Source organism: Micropterus salmoides, unplaced genomic scaffold (genome assembly GCF_014851395.1).
Source record: "Micropterus salmoides isolate LMB-PRFRI ecotype aquatic unplaced genomic scaffold, ASM1485139v1 Ms_hic_scaffold_7, whole genome shotgun sequence".
In the NCBI taxonomy this organism is placed as follows: Eukaryota; Metazoa; Chordata; class Actinopteri; order Centrarchiformes; family Centrarchidae; genus Micropterus; species Micropterus salmoides.
In genome coordinates this window covers 9,336,998-9,357,681 of record NW_024044459.1, presented here as the reverse complement: position 1 = coordinate 9,357,681, position 20,684 = coordinate 9,336,998, and the positions used below count along the sequence as shown (strand labels likewise).

The 20,684-nt window shown below is 39.1% G+C and overlaps 1 protein-coding gene across 2 annotated transcripts in view; it reads right to left on the bottom strand.

Moving 5' to 3' along the window:
- The window catches only part of fam102aa (family with sequence similarity 102 member Aa), a 35,857-nt gene that overhangs the window by 9,593 nt on the left and 5,580 nt on the right, over positions 1 to 20,684 (bottom strand). Inside the window, exons 3-6 of one of the 2 annotated variants that reach the window (XM_038703558.1) lie at positions 6,545 to 6,665; positions 4,303 to 4,332; positions 2,210 to 2,326; positions 616 to 662 (exon numbers count right to left, since the gene is read on the bottom strand). In XM_038703558.1, coding sequence (XP_038559486.1) covers positions 616 to 662; positions 2,210 to 2,326; positions 4,303 to 4,332; positions 6,545 to 6,665 — 315 coding nt within the window. Of the gene's footprint in view, positions 1 to 615; positions 663 to 2,209; positions 2,327 to 4,302; positions 4,333 to 6,149; positions 6,282 to 6,544; positions 6,666 to 20,684 lie in introns of those variants that run through there. The other variant, XM_038703559.1, reaches the window with a different exon arrangement.

Here is a 20,684-nt window from a genome sequence, read left to right as displayed (position 1 = left end):
TTTATTGACTGTGGAGTTCAACAATCTGGTTAAAAAGGTTACAAATGCACATAAAATACCAAGACACCAATAAATACCTGTGATCTTTGACAAACTCCATCAACAAATATGTTCACTTACATGTGGTGAAATGCAATTCAGTTTCCGTAAACAGTGTATTTATTCATGTGTCCATACAGAAGGTCAGATCCTTCTAGTACTAGTAACATATATAGTAACATATTGATAATACTGTTAACACAGAAGTAACATGCTTTGCCTTTTTGTAATTTGTTTTACAAAATGAAAGGAATTCTCACCCAGAGTCCAGAAATTCAGTGTTTCTAACAAAACATACTACAAAACACAAAAGCAGGAATATCAAGTTTGTCAAGATTGAAAAAAAAAAAACATCTAAGATTTTAGAAACCACTGTCAAGGAAAAGAGTAACATCTGTCCACTGACTCCAAACAACACATTTGTTTAAACAGACAAACATTTCAGCCGCTGTCCAACCTTCATCAGGTCATAATGTTAAAAAAATGGTTTCCACACTCATTTTTAGACCAATAGGCTCTGCGGTGGAATGTGCGCTACACCATTCAAACTATATATTTACAATTTCAACTACTCACGTTTTAAAACACGGATCTCCAGACAGGAGGGTCATCCCGATGATCACCTTGAAAAAATAAATAAATAAAAAGAAATGTGACCTCACAGTTTAACCATACATCACTTTTTCATTTGCAAGGCATCCAAATATAAACTGGCAGCAACAGCAAAAATATTTGTTTTACTGCCATGTCAAGAGTACTCATCCCCTTGTCACACACACACACACACACACAACTGTAACATTTACAAAATGAAATCTTTTCCAGAGTTGTGTAATTGCTGGCTTTTTCCTTTGTAATGCAGGTTCTTTCCCTTCCCTGTACACCTGATTACATTCCTGCACAGAGATTAAATCTACATACTCTATAATATATACCACATGGGGATAATCAAATCCTCTGCTTTATCGCCAGTCAGCCCAGACCAGTCAAAGAACGTCTGGGGAAAATAAATAAAATAAATAGTTTTTTTTGTTATAGAGTAGTAATGATAAGCATGGAGTAAATTCCCAGCAAGCTCACTGACGTATGCGATATGTCAACGTCACCACATGAAGTCTACCAGAGGAATGAGATGACAAAACTGCTCGTGACCATCTTGGCTCTTTGTTTCACAGAGAAGATTGTGTCAGTGATCTCTGGGTGGCGCTGCAGAGTTCCTCAACTCCTCAGTGAATAAACCAGAGCCTCTTTTACCAACAGAGACATTAAATTGCTTTAGCTGCAACTGAAACTGGCAGCTTTGCACTCGGAACCAATGAATAATTACAATTATTTTTACAATTATTTTCATTTTGAATGGAACTTCATAATTTCTCAATCAATCAATTCATGGTCTATAAAATGTCAGCAAGTGGTTAAAACTCATAATCATCATTTCCTGAATCCTGAGGTGAGGTCTTAAAATTGCTTATTTTTTTGTCTTTTGGTTGGGTTCTCTGATTTAAAAAAATAATTTTTCAACCTAAAACAAAAGATGTTGAAACATCCCAAAACTCAAGGTGATCTTTAATTTTGTTCAGTCCAACCACCAACAGTCTATAACCCAAAAATAAAAATTCAATTGAGGAACTGGAAAAGAAGGACTGCTCAGCATTCAGATACAATTACAAAAAACGTGCTGATCAATTATCTGTAGTTTGACAAATTAAAGACGCGTTTTAGCTAGTAAAATATATTTTCATTCATCAGAAAAATCAAAGCATTCAATCAAACCTAGTTTTTTTAACTAGTTTTACATGACAAAGGGACAATTGATCCTCTACCTTTTCCCAATCTGGCCACTTCTGACTGAATTTGGTTAGTGGAAGTAATCAATGAAAGGGTCAAATGTCAAAAGGTCAAAGTCTCAGAGTTAATGATCGAGCTTGCTTCAGGCATTGGTCAGGGGTAAAAAAGGTGAGAAGATAGGCAAGCTGTGAAACAGTGTAAGTGTAAGAGGGGTCTTTCTTTAAGCATACATGTTGTATAGATACTGTAACCCGCATTTGTCTACTGTAACACCAAGGGTGTCACTTTGTGTTGAAAAGTAGTGGGGACATAAGGGCTCAGATTAGGGATGTGGCGATGCACCATACTGGTGTCACAAGAATGAGATGTGCCATCCCCTTGCCTTCAGTATGGAGTTGTCCTGCCGTGTGTTCTTGGTGTCGTATCCCTCCAGCAAACAGCAGCGCACAGTGGAGCCAGAACCCGCAAACTCCGCCATGTTGAGGTCTGTGAAGCCCAGCTGAGGGTGAAGAGGAGAAGACGTTAATTCTAGAAACACTAATGGAGGGGTTCACTGGCCTTTATTTTTGGCATGTGTTTAGAGCGGAGAGATTTCTGCAACACCCATCATTCAGCCCACAAAGCAATTTCACATTGTTAACGTCACAAGCGTCTGAAGTTAAATGTATGACAGGGTGCAAAAACCACACGTCAGTCACATCAAACCAGCTAAGAGTAAAACCTGTATTTTTAAAGTGGCTTTAATGAAAACAAAAAGCTTTTGCTTTTTAAAGCTTTTACATTTCAAAACAGTTAGCAGATAATTTTCTCCAGAGCAGCACTGAGTGAGCAGGTGTACAGGTAACATATGTTGGTATGGTGATTTAACTTGTTAATGTCACTGTAACCGCAATTAATTAAAACATGGAATGAAGGCCAGAGCAAGACTAATTTCACTGTCCCATTTGGGAACGACTCCTCTGAATCTATAGCACACCCAGCATCCAAAATGGGCCACTGCAAGATGCCATCCATTTGCGGATTCACATCTCTGTACACAAATCAGCAGGATTTGGTTCAGGCACTATGTCTCCCTCTATTTATCCTCCCAAAATACCATCCAAATCCTCAAAATAAGCAAGAGAAAATAGTAATGGAGGGAGGGAGGAAGAGAGAGAGAGCGGGGTGAGCATAAAAGCAAAAACTAAACAGGAAACAAATTTTGTCAAAATTTGTCAGTTTTTCACTGTGGTTACTTACCGATTAAAACAAATACAGATAAAACTAAAAGTCTCACTATCTCGTTACGAGAGCGCAACATAAGGTAGATGATGAGTGCAAAAGTGAAATTAAACAGAAACCATCTCATTGTGACCAATGACTAAAATATATATATAAAGATAAATTCAGTAACACTCAGAGGCCACAGGGCAGCGACGATGGTTTGTAAATATCATGCATGTTTGATGGGGACTCTCAAAAATCTTACCGCTCAGAACAGCGGGGTGTCAATCACCTCAGAAGGTGATAATGCAGCGCTGCCAGGTGTGTATTCTGACGAACTGCTGCTAGTGGGAGGCCACCATGAGTAAGCCAACAGCCCCATGTGAACTAGGACACCACCAAAATACAGGGACAGGGGTTGCAAACCAACTTAAAAGGCCAATCAAAGGAAGGCCCTTTAATCAATTTTGTACATTAAACCACTTACAACCAAGCGTATCTTGGTTACTGTACTTGTCTTTCCGTGTCTAAAATATGACCTCACGAGTGTAATTGTAAGGCACAATTATTCTTAGTGCTTATAAAATATGTGACACTTGGTCAGGGATTTCTACACAGCTCCAGATTACACTGTTAAGGACTCTACATGCCTACATGACCTTGGTCTCTAAACAAACCTCACAGCTTCTTGTCATGCGGGAACTGCCTTTGTCTGAACTGCAGTCACATTGTTGTTTTTAATTAACTCTCAAGCTAAGAGGTTCCCATTCTTCATTCTCCAGGATTCCCTTTCTTTAGGGACTTCTGTTTTTATAGGTGTGTATTTAAGGAAGCCAACTTCTAAGGAGGGAAGCGGGGTATATTTAACCAAAGGAAATCTAAATGAAGTATGGGCAAAAACAGAGGAAACGGTTCCTGTTAGGCAACAACGTCTATAGATCAACAAAAGTTCACCTCCATGAGGGGCTTGACCTTGTAATTTCATTTACGAGACATGACTCACTCGTCAGGAGCTCTTACTATTACGGTTAGAGAGGTGTTTGCAGGATGTTTTGCAGATTCCGGGCAAATGTGAGCATAAGGAAGACACATTTTTGATTTATAGTCATGCCTTGCTAATGGCACGCTCGTCAAAGTGCCATGAGAAATGCTAATATTTACATGATATGGTATTAAGGTTTACTGAGACTGAAACAAGCTCATCTGTAACTGTTTCAATGTGTTTATGAACGTGAGAGGTGAGGCGGTAGAGAGGCAGACACAAGCTCTTACCTTCGTATATGCTTTCCCTCCTTTGAGTTCCTGCGGGGAAAACAGGAAGACAGTAATGAACCCAGTGATCCAACTTATCCAACTTTATATTACAGAGGCCTCCAATTACCGGGCTCCAACGAGAGTTGAAATTACAGGCTGAGACCTCACTCATGGTTCCTCAGAGCATGGCACAGAGGCCATGTTCACATGGGAGATTTAGCATCAAGTCTGCACCGAAATATTCTTAAATTAAAAGTGTGCAATACACTACTTTAGAATTCATTATTCAATTTTGCGCATAACCATGCGATTAATCGCAGAAAATCATGCGACAAAATTATTAATTGTTGCCCAGCAAAATTACACTTATTTTGATACCTTACATAGGGGAATATCTGTAAATCCTGTAAACCCAAATTAAATTCTCAATACGCATTGATTTGGTGATTTGCAGGTCAAAAAATATCTACTAGGTTTAAAAGGTACAATGTGTAAGCTAAAAATAACAAACAATTTACCAATTATCAACAGAATGTGAAGTAGTAACAGTTCTGACATTGTGTTGCAGCCATCTGCGGCCCGTCCTGTTATGTAATATCACTCAAGTAGCATTACTTTAAGCAGCAATAGTCCCATGGCATATTTCAGGTCAAGCCCATTAAGTCCCCGACAATCTTGCTTTTTAACAGTGCATAGGCGCAGACAGGCGTAGGCGACGCAAACGGCATACTTGCCTGTGTACTCTGCGTGTACCTGGAGTTTTAAACATGAATCCATTAGGGGCAGGATCATCCCTCACCAACCAAACAGGTTATGATTTTAATGAGACATCATAACGATCTCGGTAATTGCGGACTAGTTCCAGGAGTTTTATTGCACGTGCATAGTTAAAAGCAAGTATGTCCAGGGCTTTAGTTTCAGCTGGGTGATGCGTGTGAGCGGCAAGTTTGCTACATCACATAAGCTCACTTATCTTTTTTAGTCTTATAAATAAACAAAATAAACTCAAAATGTCAAGAAATATAATATTCTTAAAACCATTTTCCCTATAAAAAACAGAAAAATGCAACCGTTCACCTTCTGGATTCAAGTTTCTCTCTTTCATTGACTAATTGCCTAGTTTTTACTCATCGTAAAACATGTATCATCATTTAATCTCAACAGAAACCAAATAAAACTCACCGAACCGTTACCGTCATTAGTCTTTCCAGTGTTGCAACAATCACCAACACTGGTTTAGTGGAATTAAGCTCTTAATTTACAGAATTAGATAACCAAATATTCTGTCTCTAGACGCTGTCGCTGCCTCTCTAATGCCTGACCTCCCTTTCGCTCCTGCTAGACACCTCTCCTGTTCCTGCCTGAACCCGCCGTGTCTTAGTCTCAGTCAGCTAATATAACCGCTAAGGTAGCTGCACTGCTAACTAGCCTAACTAAGTCACAACACATAGCAGTCGTTATGATCCGATGTGATATTCTGCCCCCTATTTTTATGAATGAGAATGAATTTGACAGGTGGAGAGTACTCACAATTCTTACACACTGTACCTTTAAAGTGGTCGAATTTGGTTAAGTGGATTTCTTTAGGGTATACTCTATATAATAGTTGTTTAAAATAAAATTACAGTGACTATTTCAATGCAAAGCAGGTTCTAAACTACAAGGTTAAATGTAACAGCTGGCAGGTATCCATTAAGATATCAGTGTGGCTCTAACACAGTTCCAGTTAACTCTTTGAGATCAGTGCTTAAGATTTTTTAAAGTGTATTCCTGCCACCTAACCTCTAGTTAACTTAAAGGCCTGTTCAGACTACATGACTTTCAGTGTCGGCCAATCACCGTGCTGTTCAGACTAAACAACTTACAGTCTTTTAACGTGAGTCTTGAAGTTGTTGTGGCGTTCACGTGACTGATAGTAGACAGGGGGTCACACACTATGCGAGCCGACAGCGGCTGTGTCACCCGACGCTGGTCTCCAAACCATGTTTTTTCAACAAAACACACCAGCAATGTCAAACAGGAAATGACGTGAACCTACACACAAACCACTGTTGTTTGTTATTATAAAGATAGCAATTATAAAGACAAAGAATATGGGTGAAAGAATGGATCAGCACACGCAGGGATTGTCTGAGCTACAGAGAGAGCTGGAGGTGCGTAAAAAGTGTTTTGCAGAGAAAAAGTAGTTGCTGAAATCTGTTTGAGCTGTTTAAGACATTGCATTGATCTAGTTTGTATTTAGAAAAGGACACAGTCGTACCTTCCTGACTGACAACCTGCAGACAGAAGGATCCAGCACTCCGGTGTGGGGGTTGGCGCTCATTTTAGACACAAAGGTAAACCTCTTCCTCCAGCGAACACAGTTCTCTTGAACCTCCTCTCTGTGAGGAAAAAAAACAAACAAATCACACATAAATCTCTGTGATGAACAGTTTGGTATTTTGCATTTGTACGCTTCCAGTGAATGCTTCATTTACATTTATTATTTACTTACTTCTTACTTATCTTTGGTTAATGATAATTCATATAAACTGAAAGCACTGAAACACCTAAACAAGAATCTTTTCCATAAACGCTCGCAAGACTTGGCAACTTTGATTGGCTATGTTCGCAGACTCCACATTTTTTCCAGTTATGTCATCCCTGTCTCACAGCCTCATGACCAGTGTGTCCACTGAGGATCAGATTCATCAGAGCAACACAGACAAAACTCAGCATCATGAGCAAGTTTTTCTGGAACTAACCGAGTTACAGAGCTAATTCCCATGGCTTAGCTGATTCTTCCAAAGAGTTTGTAGGAAGATGCAGTGTTTTGTTTGAGGATGGTGAACTGGCGACATTTTGTCAACAAGACAAGTCTCTCGAGCCACTAAGTGACCTCACAGCTATTGGTGGAACAATCTGTAAACTGATTTGTCTCTCAGGATTTTTCCCATCTGCTTTACTGACAAGAAAACCTGCCAAGGAAACAAAGTACAATGGTCAACAGACTTCTGTGAAAACACAGTTTGCCTCGTAAGAAATGCCAGTGGAAACCCTTTAAGTATCAATACATCCTGGCTAACGTGTGGAAACACAGCTGTACGTGTACAAACTGACCGAGTCACTGATCTGTTTGTTCCTGAAAACAAAAGCTGATGAGACTGACAGTTCAACAAATTCCAAGGAAGAGTCATAGAAACACTACAGCATGCAGCTTGAGGAGAACGTATATTTGTGTGTGGTATGTCCTGAAAGAGAGATCCTAATTTGTTTTATGTAGCACTGACAATGATTCCCATCAAAATCCGATTTTCATGTCATCTGTAAAATTGGTCAACACTCTTATTTGGAGCGGAAACAATTGGTCAATTAATTTATTAGTGGATCAACAGAAAAATACATTTGTGCGGCCCCACAAGAGCCAGCTAACTCCCGGTTTAGCCCTTCACCATTTTGAATGGGGATTAAATCATGACTTTCCAAATGTTTTTGGACTGAATAGATCAGATTCTGATGGTGAAACAAGTCATTTCATGAGGTTGAGATGCTAAAAACAACTTTCCAATGTTTACAGCCGCTTCTTTCACAATGTAAGTTTATGGGAAAAAGTCTTTTGGGGCCAGCGTGCATCAGGTGACAGACCCAGAAGTTGTAATTCCACGGTTGGGCCACTATGTCACACTGGCTTAAACACATGGCGCAAGAACCACACTAGCGTGGTAAAAAATATTTTTCTACTGTGTCATTTGTAGTTTATTATGACTCTGGTGCTAAAACAGGGAGACGTACAAAAAACCCAAAGCCAGGACATATCCATTATGGGAAAAGCAATCATTACAAAATCCTTACACGCCGGTCTTCGTTATTGCTAAGTTATGGGAATCTACACTGTTCTGTGAATGACCATAATTTTGTCAACCATACAGTTCAGTTAAATACCATCCTGTTAAAGAGCACCATCATTTGTGTAAACATTCTGTCAATCACAGACAAAAGCAAAAAAAAAGTCCAGTTTTTCTACTCTTAAATGGAAAACAGCTCATTTAAGGGAACTTTCATTGGACTCTGTCCAACAACATGCTGGGGAGAAGTACATCAACTTGAACAGCCAAATGTTGCTGGATTCACTTAAACTGCAAGACACCTCCTTAATTCGACCACATATAAATCACAGTTTTGGCCAAAATGGTCCATATGTGACCATTTTTTGAGAGTGTGCGAGTTAAAATTTCATGTGGTCACACTTGTGGGAGTGCATGATGATCATTAGGCTGTTGCCCCTCTGCCCACTTCTTTTCAGCAGTTGGATGAGAGTTACTCAGCAAAGGAGAATGTAATGGTCTCCAACTTCAACACTGCCTATAACATAGCGAAAGAGGAACTTCTGTTCACAAAATTCAAATCCCAGATCACACTGATGAAGAACAGGTTGAATGTGAATCCAACCTATGCCAACGACATGACCTGTGCCCAGTTTATAGGTAAGATAATCAGACAACCTCTGGGAAAAGACAAAACTGCCTCAGACTCCTCTCCATCATTTATGATAGATGATGCCACAGACATCTCAACCAAAGAATGTGAGATTGTCTATGCCCACGTCATTGATAATGGAAGACCGTCCAATATCCTAATAGGCCATACTGAGGTTGAACACGCTCATGTAAAGGGTATGGGGTGTGTGTGTCTCATTTCTGTTTCCATATAATGAGAAATAATGATAATGAAAAATGCTCTGTAAGTGAATTATAATAGCCTAATATTCAGACTTTATTGTATACATTTTAATGTTCAAGGAAAATTTAGCTAAGCTGTAGTTAACATGTTTGTTGTGTTTTCTTTTAAAATGATATAATAGAATATTATCTATTTTGTCTGCAACTCCCCTGTGGCAAAGAAAATTAATAACAAGTCTATTTCAATATAGTCAATCTTCACATCAATGCAAAAGTAGTGTATGCAAATTAGCACAATTATTCATCAGCATGCAAAGTCATTCATTAATACCTGTTCCCAAAAAAAGGGGGGTACGTCCAAATCATGTGCTTCTAGCACCAACATTGTTATTAGAATTATTTTCATAATTTTCCCTCATGGACCCATTTATGTATTTTATTATATATTACACTATATGTACTATTTATTATATTCTATACTATACAATATTTGATATTCTTTTATATTGTTGTACTATATCTTATATATCTCATAGTATAGTATATTACACTGTACATATTTCTATATTAATACAAACACTTAGTATCGTTACTTAATCATATTATATATTAATGTGTTTACATGTACTAGACACTAATCACACCACTATGTCTCTCTTGCCTTGTAATTTTGTACTTAATTACCTCTTTCTCTATTTATCTGTACTTTGCAGTCCTTGTGCTGCAATGCCTGAATTTCCCCTTTGGGGATCAATATAGGATCAAAACATTTTATCAGTGTATATGATGCAGCTTGAGTTATCACATGAGACAGAAGGTGCAAAACAAACACACACACACACACACACACACACTAGCAGCAGCTGCTCCTCACACTACCCCTCCCCCGATCATCTTATTCAGCACGTCGCCACAATGTGCTGTGTGATTTCTGCCACTTTTCCTTCTTTCATCACTTTATTAATGTTTCACATTATTCTGAGGAAACACCTTTAATAGGAAAGATTAGCCAGAGCTGAACTATTTTCCTTTTTGCTTTGGTTGTACAATAACCCACTCAGCAACCTCAGTAAAATGCATGTGTTTAACTACAAAAATGTGGTTATTTATTGTCAGGTATTGTATTAAATGTGATGGAAGCCTGTTGTTGTCCGACGATGAATACAAAATATTGATGGGTACAGGGTTGTTTCAGTGTTGTTTGTTTTTATTTGTTTTTAATTAATCAATTCATTGACTGGTGACACGTTCACTTACAAACTCTCAAATTAAGTCTTATTGCTTTTCTCAATGTAATATAATAAACAGAATATTTAGGGGTTTTCAGAGCCATTTCAAAAAGTCACATTGGGCCATGTGACCTTATGATATGCATCCGCTGTGATTTTTTGATATTTCTAGACTAAATGAGTCATTGAATAATAACTTTCTGTAAAACAAATTCAAATAACTGATTTTTTTCTCTTGAATTAAATGCTCCCTGTGAATATTTAGAGCATGGATGTCTGTTTTGTTTCTCTCATGCAAGAGGACCACGATGCACACATACCTGCCAATGGTGTCATGCTATTCCACTGATCTACAGGTGACAGTAACACGCCAAGATAGGCTGCACTCAGGGTACAAAATTAACTTTTTGTCCCCCAGCAAAATGGCTAGTGAATGTTTTAAGGGTACCAGCCACTCAGTAGATTACCGTTATTTTTTTGGCTGGTGAGTGAAGTTAATCTACCAGCTATTTGCATATTTTACCAGCATCTAGCTGGTGCTAATTTTGGACCCTGGCTGCAATGCACCAGCAAAGTTAAGAAGAAGACCGGCAAGTTAGTAAACAAGGATGTGCAATACTGGATTTGAAATACTTTTATAAAAGTGGATTTGCAAATGCACTTGAAATGTTTGTTAGACCTAAAGAATACAAATGTGTTTTGGTAAGTGAACACTGAACATAAACATAACATTTGTTTGTTTACGAGAAATCTCCTCAGGGCCCCTTTAAGCTAGAATGCTTACTAATATTAAACCATCCAAATGCAGTGACTTAAAAATGGCTTGCTTTATCAAAAAGCGTGGCAATCCCAAGTAAAGCACTGAGGACTCACAACAAGGAGATTACAAAACAGACAAATAAAAATCATGTTGTAAAACCTCTTTAACCCTAAACCTAAGTTCTAATCAAAGCAGTGAAGAGAGGGGAAAATGTCCCCAGGAGGAGTTTTTCCTCATCCATCTATCCCTGGAAACAAGTGAGGTTCTCAGAAGAGAACAAACCACATACACCCTCACTCACTCACTCTTTCTCTCTGCTCTTATCAGGACCCCCACGCTATTGGGCCTCCAGTGTGTAACAGGGAGCGTTCCCAAACCACATTCCTCAATCCAGATGGCTTTGTTCAGACTCCATGGAAACCTCACACTCCTCAAATCCACCGACGCTCTGCCAGCAGCTCAGAGGAGCAGTAGACGCCCACACCAACACTCTGTCTTTCAGACTGAGACATTTTTATAAGCCATCTGACGATTTGATGCTATGTACCTTAAGAAATCATTATGTACAAGAACTTGTTACCTATTGCTAAAACAACAAGCAGCCTTAGCTGAGATATGCATGTTCTACATTTGAGAATTTAACACTGTGGAAAGAAACTTCACTCATCCAAAAATATAAGAACAGATACGAGCAGCACTTCAGCACTGTGCTCGGCAGCAGACTCAGTTGAAGCAGGCCACGGTGACAGTTGACAGACGCTGGATCTGCTCCACTCCAGCTGAGCTCACGTAAACAGGGGACCAAAGGCCGATAACGCCTGCAAAGAAAAACTAATACAAAGGCCATCATTGAGCGTGTCCTCTTCCATGCATTTGTTCTGCGGGTTATACTTTAATAATGTTGTACAGTTGAACCAAATTAGTGTAATGTCAAACAGAAAACCGCTGTATCCCTCAACTAAACGTAATTTTCGACAGCTGAAAATTGAGCAAAACTTGATGTTTCCCCATATACATCACCCTGAAGATGGAGGACTAGCAGCTCAGGAACAGTGGGACTTCTACATCGGCAACTTCAGTACCACATTTAATACATTGTCATTACTGTAAAATGCTCACTCGGGAGAGACACTGTCCTGTGTTGAAGAATCCAAAAATGAGCTCAGAACCTCAAACCAAGCCAAACACAAGGATCATAAAACAACAGAGAGACGAGCAAGAGACTTCCACCCGAGCTTACTTACTCACCAGTGGCCTAATCTCAGTAGGGGTGGTGGGAAAAAATTGACTCTTAGATGCATCGAGAAGTGGACATGGATGATTCTGAATCGATTCACAATAGGGCTGCACGATATTGGAAAAAACTTACATTGCAATTTTTTTCTTTTCTGCGATATATACTGCGATTTGAAAAAATACATGAATTTTCACTAGACGACTTCAATTGCTCCATTTGAAAAGAATTAAGTATCAATTTTGTAGGGAAAATGCATAGAAAATGTAAAAGCTGAAAATTTTCCTTTTAGTCTGAATACAAGAGTGAAACTCTCCTTTCTTTAGTTTTAATGCAGTAAACATATTTTATAAAAAATAATAAATAAAAATAAAAGAGCAGATACTGTATACACCAGGCCCCTGAGTGGTTTACAAAAATGCTTTTCTTCTTGCAACCAAATCAACTGTTTTGGTGGTTTTCTCCTGTTCCTCAGTTATTTTTGTTGTTGTCAACAACTAATGGGGGCGGGGCCTGCTGTTTGATAAACTGATCAGGAACAATATTGTGATTGGTGGTTTCGCTGAGCATGCAGAGTCTGCTTGTCACTCACTAGCAACAAACTCTGGGTATCCCAGAACCTTTTAATCTGAGTATATTATGTTCCATCAGCTGGTCTTTGTAGATTAGTCATGGAAAATGAGAACCGTGCGAGTTTTCCTTTTGTATCAAGTAGCAAAAAAGTTGGTGGTTGAGTTAATTTGACTTGCTTGACATTGCACTCTTCTGCGATGTGACTATTGTGCATGGGCACATTGGGATGACGATGCAGAAATGATACATTGTGCAGCCCTAATTCACAAATGTCAAAATCGATGTTCTAAATGTTTATCGATAATGCAATGTTGAGGGAACACAAAAGGCAGAACTCGGAAGTGCAGCGACCGGACAGTCTGTGGCGTGCACATAACAGACCAGTGTTCAGTACACTGCCGTAGCTGAATGAATTCCCGCCACTACAAAAATATCACATCCTTAATATCAACGCCTGCATTAGCAACTAATAACACTGCGTGAGAAAGGTAACGCTCAATGCTAGCTAGCTTCCTCTCCTCATTCTTCAAAGGACATGTGACTGGTGCTGTTCTAAAAGGTAGCGATAGTTAGTGAGAAATAATAAATCAAGCATCAAGATGAATCGTTTTATTATCGCATCGTGGCCCTCTGAATTATAATCGAATCGAAAGGTGCCTAGAGATTCCCACCCCTAAATATCAGTGGACAGCCGATAACACTGTGGTTGTACTAGGCAGCGTCCAGGTGTGAATGTGATCAGGGCGCGTTCATACAAAAGAGAGACTTCCTCTCAGTGAAACTCCCCTAAATAAACAAAGGTTAAAAAACAAAACTAAATTAAACAGAGACGAGCCTCAAGCTTCCAGCCTACAGCTTCAGGAGTAATGTAATCATTTCCTGACGTGCAGGCTCAAATTCCTACACCATCAACAATTACACACAAATTAAAGTAAGGAGGCCATGAGTCAAAGGCAGAGAAAGCCAACAAGAGATGGAAAAAAAGATTCCTGTGACTATATAATATCCAGAATAGATTAGGAAGTGGTAGGAAAGCAAATAAGAGCTGGGGAGCCGAGGAAGAGTGGATTTATAACTTCAAAAAACCTTAGAGAAGCAAACACTGGAGCAAGCAGAGGAGGAAGAAAAAGAAACAATATGAAGTACTTATTTTTTGGGTAGCTACAGACAGGAAACATGGGAAGAGAAAGACTGGTATGACAACGGTACCTGGCCAGAATCGAAATGGGGACGCTGAGGTTTGCCTCCAGGCATCTTCAGTGAATTTAAATCACTGCTTTGTTTTATAGTTTTAGATTGGTCTAATTGTTTCAGAATCGTTTTAGCTCTTTGGCTGTCTTTAAGCTGCCTTTTTAAGTTGTTTTCAAATTGTGATCTTTACAAGATTCTTACTTGTAATTTTATTTAGGAAATGTGAAACAAGAATTTGCCTTGGGCAATTATTTACTGGGTATCTACTAATCAGCTGTTACGGTTGCTTGGGAACTTACATAATAAAATAAAATATGTGTGTCACGCTGAGCTGAAGTCCCAGAAACTGGAATCAGATTTGTTTTGACCTTCTCCTTGCTGCCAAAAATCTGCAATCTGGCACAACAACAGGTTGTTAAAACTCTGTCCAGTAATTGAGCCGTTTCTGGGTCCATGTTACTTCTGTTTAAAAGTCTCGGTTGGCTTGTTATGTGGAAGAACTGAACATAAATAAAGCAAATGCAACCAATGCAACAACAAAGACAACTTTTCGGACTGAAGACGACAAGCTAAAATTGTGATTGCACCCTTAAAGTCATCAGAAAGCATGAAATGTAAACATGAAGTCCCTGATTTGAGTAGCCCCCAACAGGACCCCAGCATGTGATGACTCAACATGTCAGCAATGCAGCAGTATGGGATCCTTATCTCCCATCCTGACTGCGTGGCTCCTGGGGGCCCGGCCGCAGCAGAAACACAAACAGCAGCCGCGCCGGGTCGCATCGAGGGCTCAGATAAACAGCCCGAGAGCAGAGTGCTGAGGAAGCAGAGGGGACGGTGACGTGAGGACGAACCAGCAGGCAGCAGGAGGGGCGAGGAGTCAGAGAGGATGTTCCTGTACGCAAAAGGTTATAGGGTCGAACCTCGCTGACACCAACAACCTTTAATACAACCATGTGTTCTATTGAAGAGGCCGTGGACAGAACCTCCCCCTCAAGGATAATTTTCAACAGATGTTAAATTGGCCATTAAAACGGCAACAATAAAAACAAACATCTGGGACCCTTCCCCCTTAAATTTGTGCAACTTATATAGAACAAACTTATTCAACATTGTATAAAGGTAGGGTTGGACAATAAAACAATAATGATAATTATAGCGTGTGTATATGTGATTTTCCTCAATAACAATATAACAAGTGTTTAATTTATCACCAATAAATGTTTGATTTAATTCATTTGAATCACAAATGAATTAGCACTTAATTTTGTTGAGGAAAAGGGACTGAATACTACATACTATACAACAAACAAACAATTAAGCGGTTCTCTACGTTGTTGATTCATCAACCAATCGTTTGGCAGTTTAGGAACATAATCCATATTTTAAAGGCTGAAGGTGCTCAAACCTTAAGTTTGTACTGATGTTTCAGGCAGTATGACAGTACGGCTAAAGTCAAGTTACTGCAACCTTAGTTATAATTTTTGAGATATGAAGTGAAAATCACTTTTGTTTCATTTGTTTCAGAGCAATTCAGTTGTCAGAGGACTGTATTTTCGTCACTTTTTGTAGCAAATCACAACTTAAAAAAAAAAAAGAAAAAAGGTCTGCTTGGACAGAGAAGCTCTAACAATCAATTTCACAGGAATTCCCCTGCGTGGGGGAAGGAAAAAATTGATTACCTGGCCAGATACCAGGAATAATGTCCAAAAACAACCCCACACTCTTTACACGAACACCTCCCCTCACATCCCACCAAAACGCTAACGGCTGGAAAAGTGAGATGAAAACAGGAAACAGCTGTTGCGAAGCCACTCGTCCCTGTCGATTTCTTACAAACTTGCTCCTCTCTGGACTTCTTCCTTCCTTTTCACTCATCTCTTCCCTCCTCTCACATGCCAGATGTCCAAGCTTCGAACAGGTGAAAAAAGTGACACCTTCTCTCTTGAGGGAAAAAAGCACTGTGATTATGCATTTGGTTGATAAGATTATTAAATAACTTTGTTGGAAAAAAACAACAAAAAAAACACTTGCTTGCGTTTCCACTGAACTCCCTGGCTGCTACACTCAAGCAAACACTTCCTGAAATCTTTCAAACCATAATACAAACCCAATTCCCCATTTTTAATTGAATGATTCTTGGTAGATCCGATGTCGTTGGTGTTATTAATTGACTGACAGATGTTATTTTGATCAATCAGTTATTTGTCCGACCAACAGTCCAAAAGATAATAAAATTACAAAACAGCTGAACACAACAAATTTTTTTGCTTGATGACTGCCCTGGTTTTATAATCAGTTCATCTTTTCTGTCTATTCAGTTGAATAACTGATTCAATGGCTTGTCGTGTCAGCACCAGTGGTTAAGAAAAAGTAGAAGTTGAGAAACGCGTTGACAAATTCTAACAGGCTTGTTTGATCATCACAGCTCATTACAGAGAAACTGGGCAGGAAAAAGAAGTATGTCTCAACATCATCTTACTTCATCAATACCTGAGCTGCACTGTCGACTGAATAAGGTTAATGACTGAATGACTGTTCTTCTGTGCCAGCTCCACAGGGGAACCATGAGAAGCGGAGAAGACTCGGGCTGGTTCATAGTAGATCCCATGAGAACATGGCGTTTAAAAACAGTCAGTGCAGGGCAGAGCCATGAGATTAGAACAACCAAAGTGTTGTATAGACCTGAGAAAGCAGGTAAACAGGTAACGACTTGCACTCCTTTGTGCCATCACCTTGAGCTCAGGTTGCTTCACTCAGAGACCTACGGCCCAAATACTGCATCAATACAGACTGCTGAGCCATATGACGGTATCTCCTGTCCCATTTCCTGGCCTTAGCAGGCGAACGCTGCAGAAGAGCAGCATTATTATAACATTTGCTGTCCAGACTGGCACACCTGGACAACTGTACCTGGACTACTACTTCGGCCTGTATTGCGTATCAGTTGTGTGCTGACTGACTCTTATCCCACACCATTAAAACTACACATTACTTTAAAGTCTCCATGTCTAACTTGATGCATTACATAACCACAAATCTTTGCACTCTTCTTTTGCACATATTCTTAATTTGCACATTCCAGCCTCTTTGTTTTTAAACACTGTACAGATCTTTTCATTGAACAACAAACATATATTTTTCTTATTTTGTATTGTAAATTTCTATTTCATACAGATAATTCTTGACTTATGCAGCACTTTGTTCGTTAAGTGTCAAAATACCATGGCAAATTCCTTTGATGTGAAAACTTGGCAATAAACCCGTTTCTGGTTCCGATTTTTTTTGAGATTCTGATGCAACCTAGCTCTTGTATATTTTGTACATCATGATGTAAATTTCATCATCTGCTAACAAGTGAGCCAACTGGACGTGTGTGGGGGACATATGAGCATATGTTACCACCTTGTGTGGTATGTACAGAACGGCATGTGTGTCTATTTGGGAGTATAGTCGGGGCTGAGGGATCCATCAGCGTATTTAGAGAAACAACAAATCTGGAGGAGATCAAAGCCACCATCTTCATCATCTTTTGTTTAATTCAATGACAACACGAAGATTAAGGATCACTTAAAAAGTTCCACAAGGCAATTTATATCAATTCAAACCAGTCAAGTGCTGGTGAAACCCGGCAGACAGGCAGGAAGCTCGACCAACTCCACCTAAAAGTTCTTCTACATGCTGAACCTTCCTGCTGGGAAGCACTAACACAACCTGTGAACACAGTCTGACAACATGACACTACACTGGAAGAGTACAGTGAGTCAGAAAGTATTATTATTTTTATTATTATCCATGTTTAAGGGAAGTTCTAGTGTTTTACAACCTTGGTGTGTAATCTTTATAGTTTTGGCCATTGCTCATATCCGCTACAACAATCAAATCATTAACTTCATTGTGCAAGCTCAAAGAAAAGGCTCAGGTGAGACCACTAGAAACAGCTTTACAACAATGTTTATTAGATAAGTTTAACCAATGTACAGACTGAGTGACTGCACCAGTTTAACAGATTTATATGAACGACATAGTTGGGAAACCATAATTTTGGGGAGATATATAAGTATCACGTTTTAATATGGGCTTTGCGCTGAAAGAGATATAAAATACTAAAAAAAAACATTAATTTCCTGAGCAAAGTTCTGAGCAAAGGGAATAGATGTTCACACTACCATTTTCCTGAGCACTTTAAGGACTTTACATCCATGTTGAGTTCATGAAGATCACATGGAAGACTGTGTGATGCTGTCGAAAGTTTCACAACAGCTACTCAGTGGACCTTGTGGTGAGGTTGTTATGTCAAGTTTTCATTGGAAGCACTAAAATTAATTACTAAAAATGTGTATTAGGGGCACGTGTTACACGAGTCAGTGTCACCATTAAAAACTTTAAGACCTAAAGTTTATATCAGTTACGAATGTGTTCTTGATTAAAAATAATCAGCCCTGCACTGCTGGACAGTAGGCGAACACAATCTGACCACGCTGCCGCATCGCTGCAGTCTCTCAAAGCTCCATGTTTCACTCTGACTATACTTATTCTTCTCTGCTTTTAACTGAACACATTGAGAAAAAAAACAGTTCATCCACATCTCTGCACTCAATCACACCCTCCTCTCAGGTGACCTCAAACAGCTCCAACAAATCCTGTTTTTTTATTAATTAATATATATATATATAATAATCTTATTTGCTTTCCTACCACTTCCTAATTAAAACCTTCTACCTTCCTCCCTCAGTTCTTATTTCCCCTCTTGGCACTTCTCTATCGGACACAATTGTAGCATCAAAGAAAGGTTTCATTGGACAGAGTCAGGCTGCTGTGGTTGTGTCCTCACACTATTTACAATTGGGTTCGTGCAGTGTTTGTTAGGCTTGGCCGGTATACCAGGGTATTGTTCCTGACAATACGACTTTCAACAGGGTCAAAAATACAGATGCTCCTCTTTCTAATAAACTGATACAGAGACGCTGGGCTGAGCTCATGTATTGTAGTGGATGCCCTCTTTTCAGCCCACTGATGTGTTGGTATCCATGGCAGCAAGTGTCATCGGGCCCTTCAACAAGAATCTAAGGTCGAAGCCGTTTATTTCCTATCTTTTGTTTATTTTACGGGCCATTGTATTTAAACAAAGCAAGACTACGAGCAAGTCTACGTAGGCAAACTACATATTAAACACAGCACTGTGGGCTAGACAAAGTCATACATGCTCCAATGACTTCTATCTCCAGCAGCTCAGCTATGTTTCTGTTTTCTTTTACACAAAAAACATAAAATACCGTATTTACCCCCAGTGAAATTCCAGGAAGGGATGAAAAAAGAAAAACTGCCCAAGCCCAGTGTCGGTGCTCTGGAAATGTCAGAAACATTATGGATAAAAACAAATATCTGAAATGTAAACTTAAAATGTCAAACTCAAAACAAGACGTGTAGTGGTTAAAGCCTGACCTCGTGCACCTCTAAAAATCATGTTTTTCTGCCAAATCAGGATGGACACCATGTGGTTTCTAAAGCTGCACTGAGAGATAAAACTACCCATAAGCAAAACTGAAAGGCTGCATACGCTGTGAAGCTGGCTGGACCTAGTGGAAGCTTTCCAATCCTGGTACCGCTCCTGGTACTTGAAATTCAACACCAGGTCTCAAATGATACTCGTCTTATGCCTTTACTGAAATTGGATTTGTATAATTTGCACCTGTTGTTTGTGGCACTGAGAAAGCAGATGAGAAGGAAACTTAAAATATAATCTGATCAGTGCTGATACAAAAAAACAGATATAGTTCGTATTAAACTTAAATCTTTACCATTTTTTATTAAGTAGAAGATCAAGTTTTTGAGTCATTGTTGTTTCTTGTACTTAAAAAACACCTCAATAATATAAGAAAGAAAAACCTGTTTGCTCTTGCATGTTGTTCTAAAAAACAAATCTGTTAATTCCTTGGTCAACTTTTTTCCCAGTATTCCTGAACTTCCTCAATTCTGAGGAAAAAAACCGAAGCATGCACGAAGGGTTTTTGTAACTCTTATTTTGCCTTGGGCTACTCTTTGTGTTTTCCTTGTCCAACTGTTATAAATGCACAGTGCTGTTTTCTGTCATGTCACTAAAACTGTAAAACCACAAGTTGAACATGAAGGCCATCTGTCTCCTGGGACATCAGTCATTTAAATCATCAAATACAAGAATACTGCGTCTTTATCAGGGTCCTCTATGTTTTATATCAGCATCTAATATTGGTATCTCTTTAGATGCCAAAACATGACAAGCATTTTTTCTATCTGCATTGTATTCTGATCAGGCTGGAAAATCCTCTGAGACACCATTTAAACCATCGTGGGACATTCAACTTTGGAGTTGTAAACTCCTGTGTATTAGAAACCACTGTTCACCAACTTGCCTTCTATTCTGTTGCTCAAACTGGACTTCCTGGAATGTATTTAATCGTCTCACTGGTACCTCAAACTATTAATACTAATGTTATTTTTATTGATATATGTATTATTACCACTACCATTACTATTATTGATTATATCATTGAAATAAAACTGACCTGAATTAACCACCTGTGAAGGCTCAGAATATTATTACTGCTTAATTTATTATTTCGCTGTTTCCTGCATCCTAAAATTTGAGGGTTTGCTGCTTTTCTCTGACAGGTTTGGGCAGCAGGATGGACAGAACAAGATATCTGAAGATGTCACACTGCCAGAAAATCCCCCTTGAGAAATTCTGATTTTGAACACTGTAAACATGGCCAAGC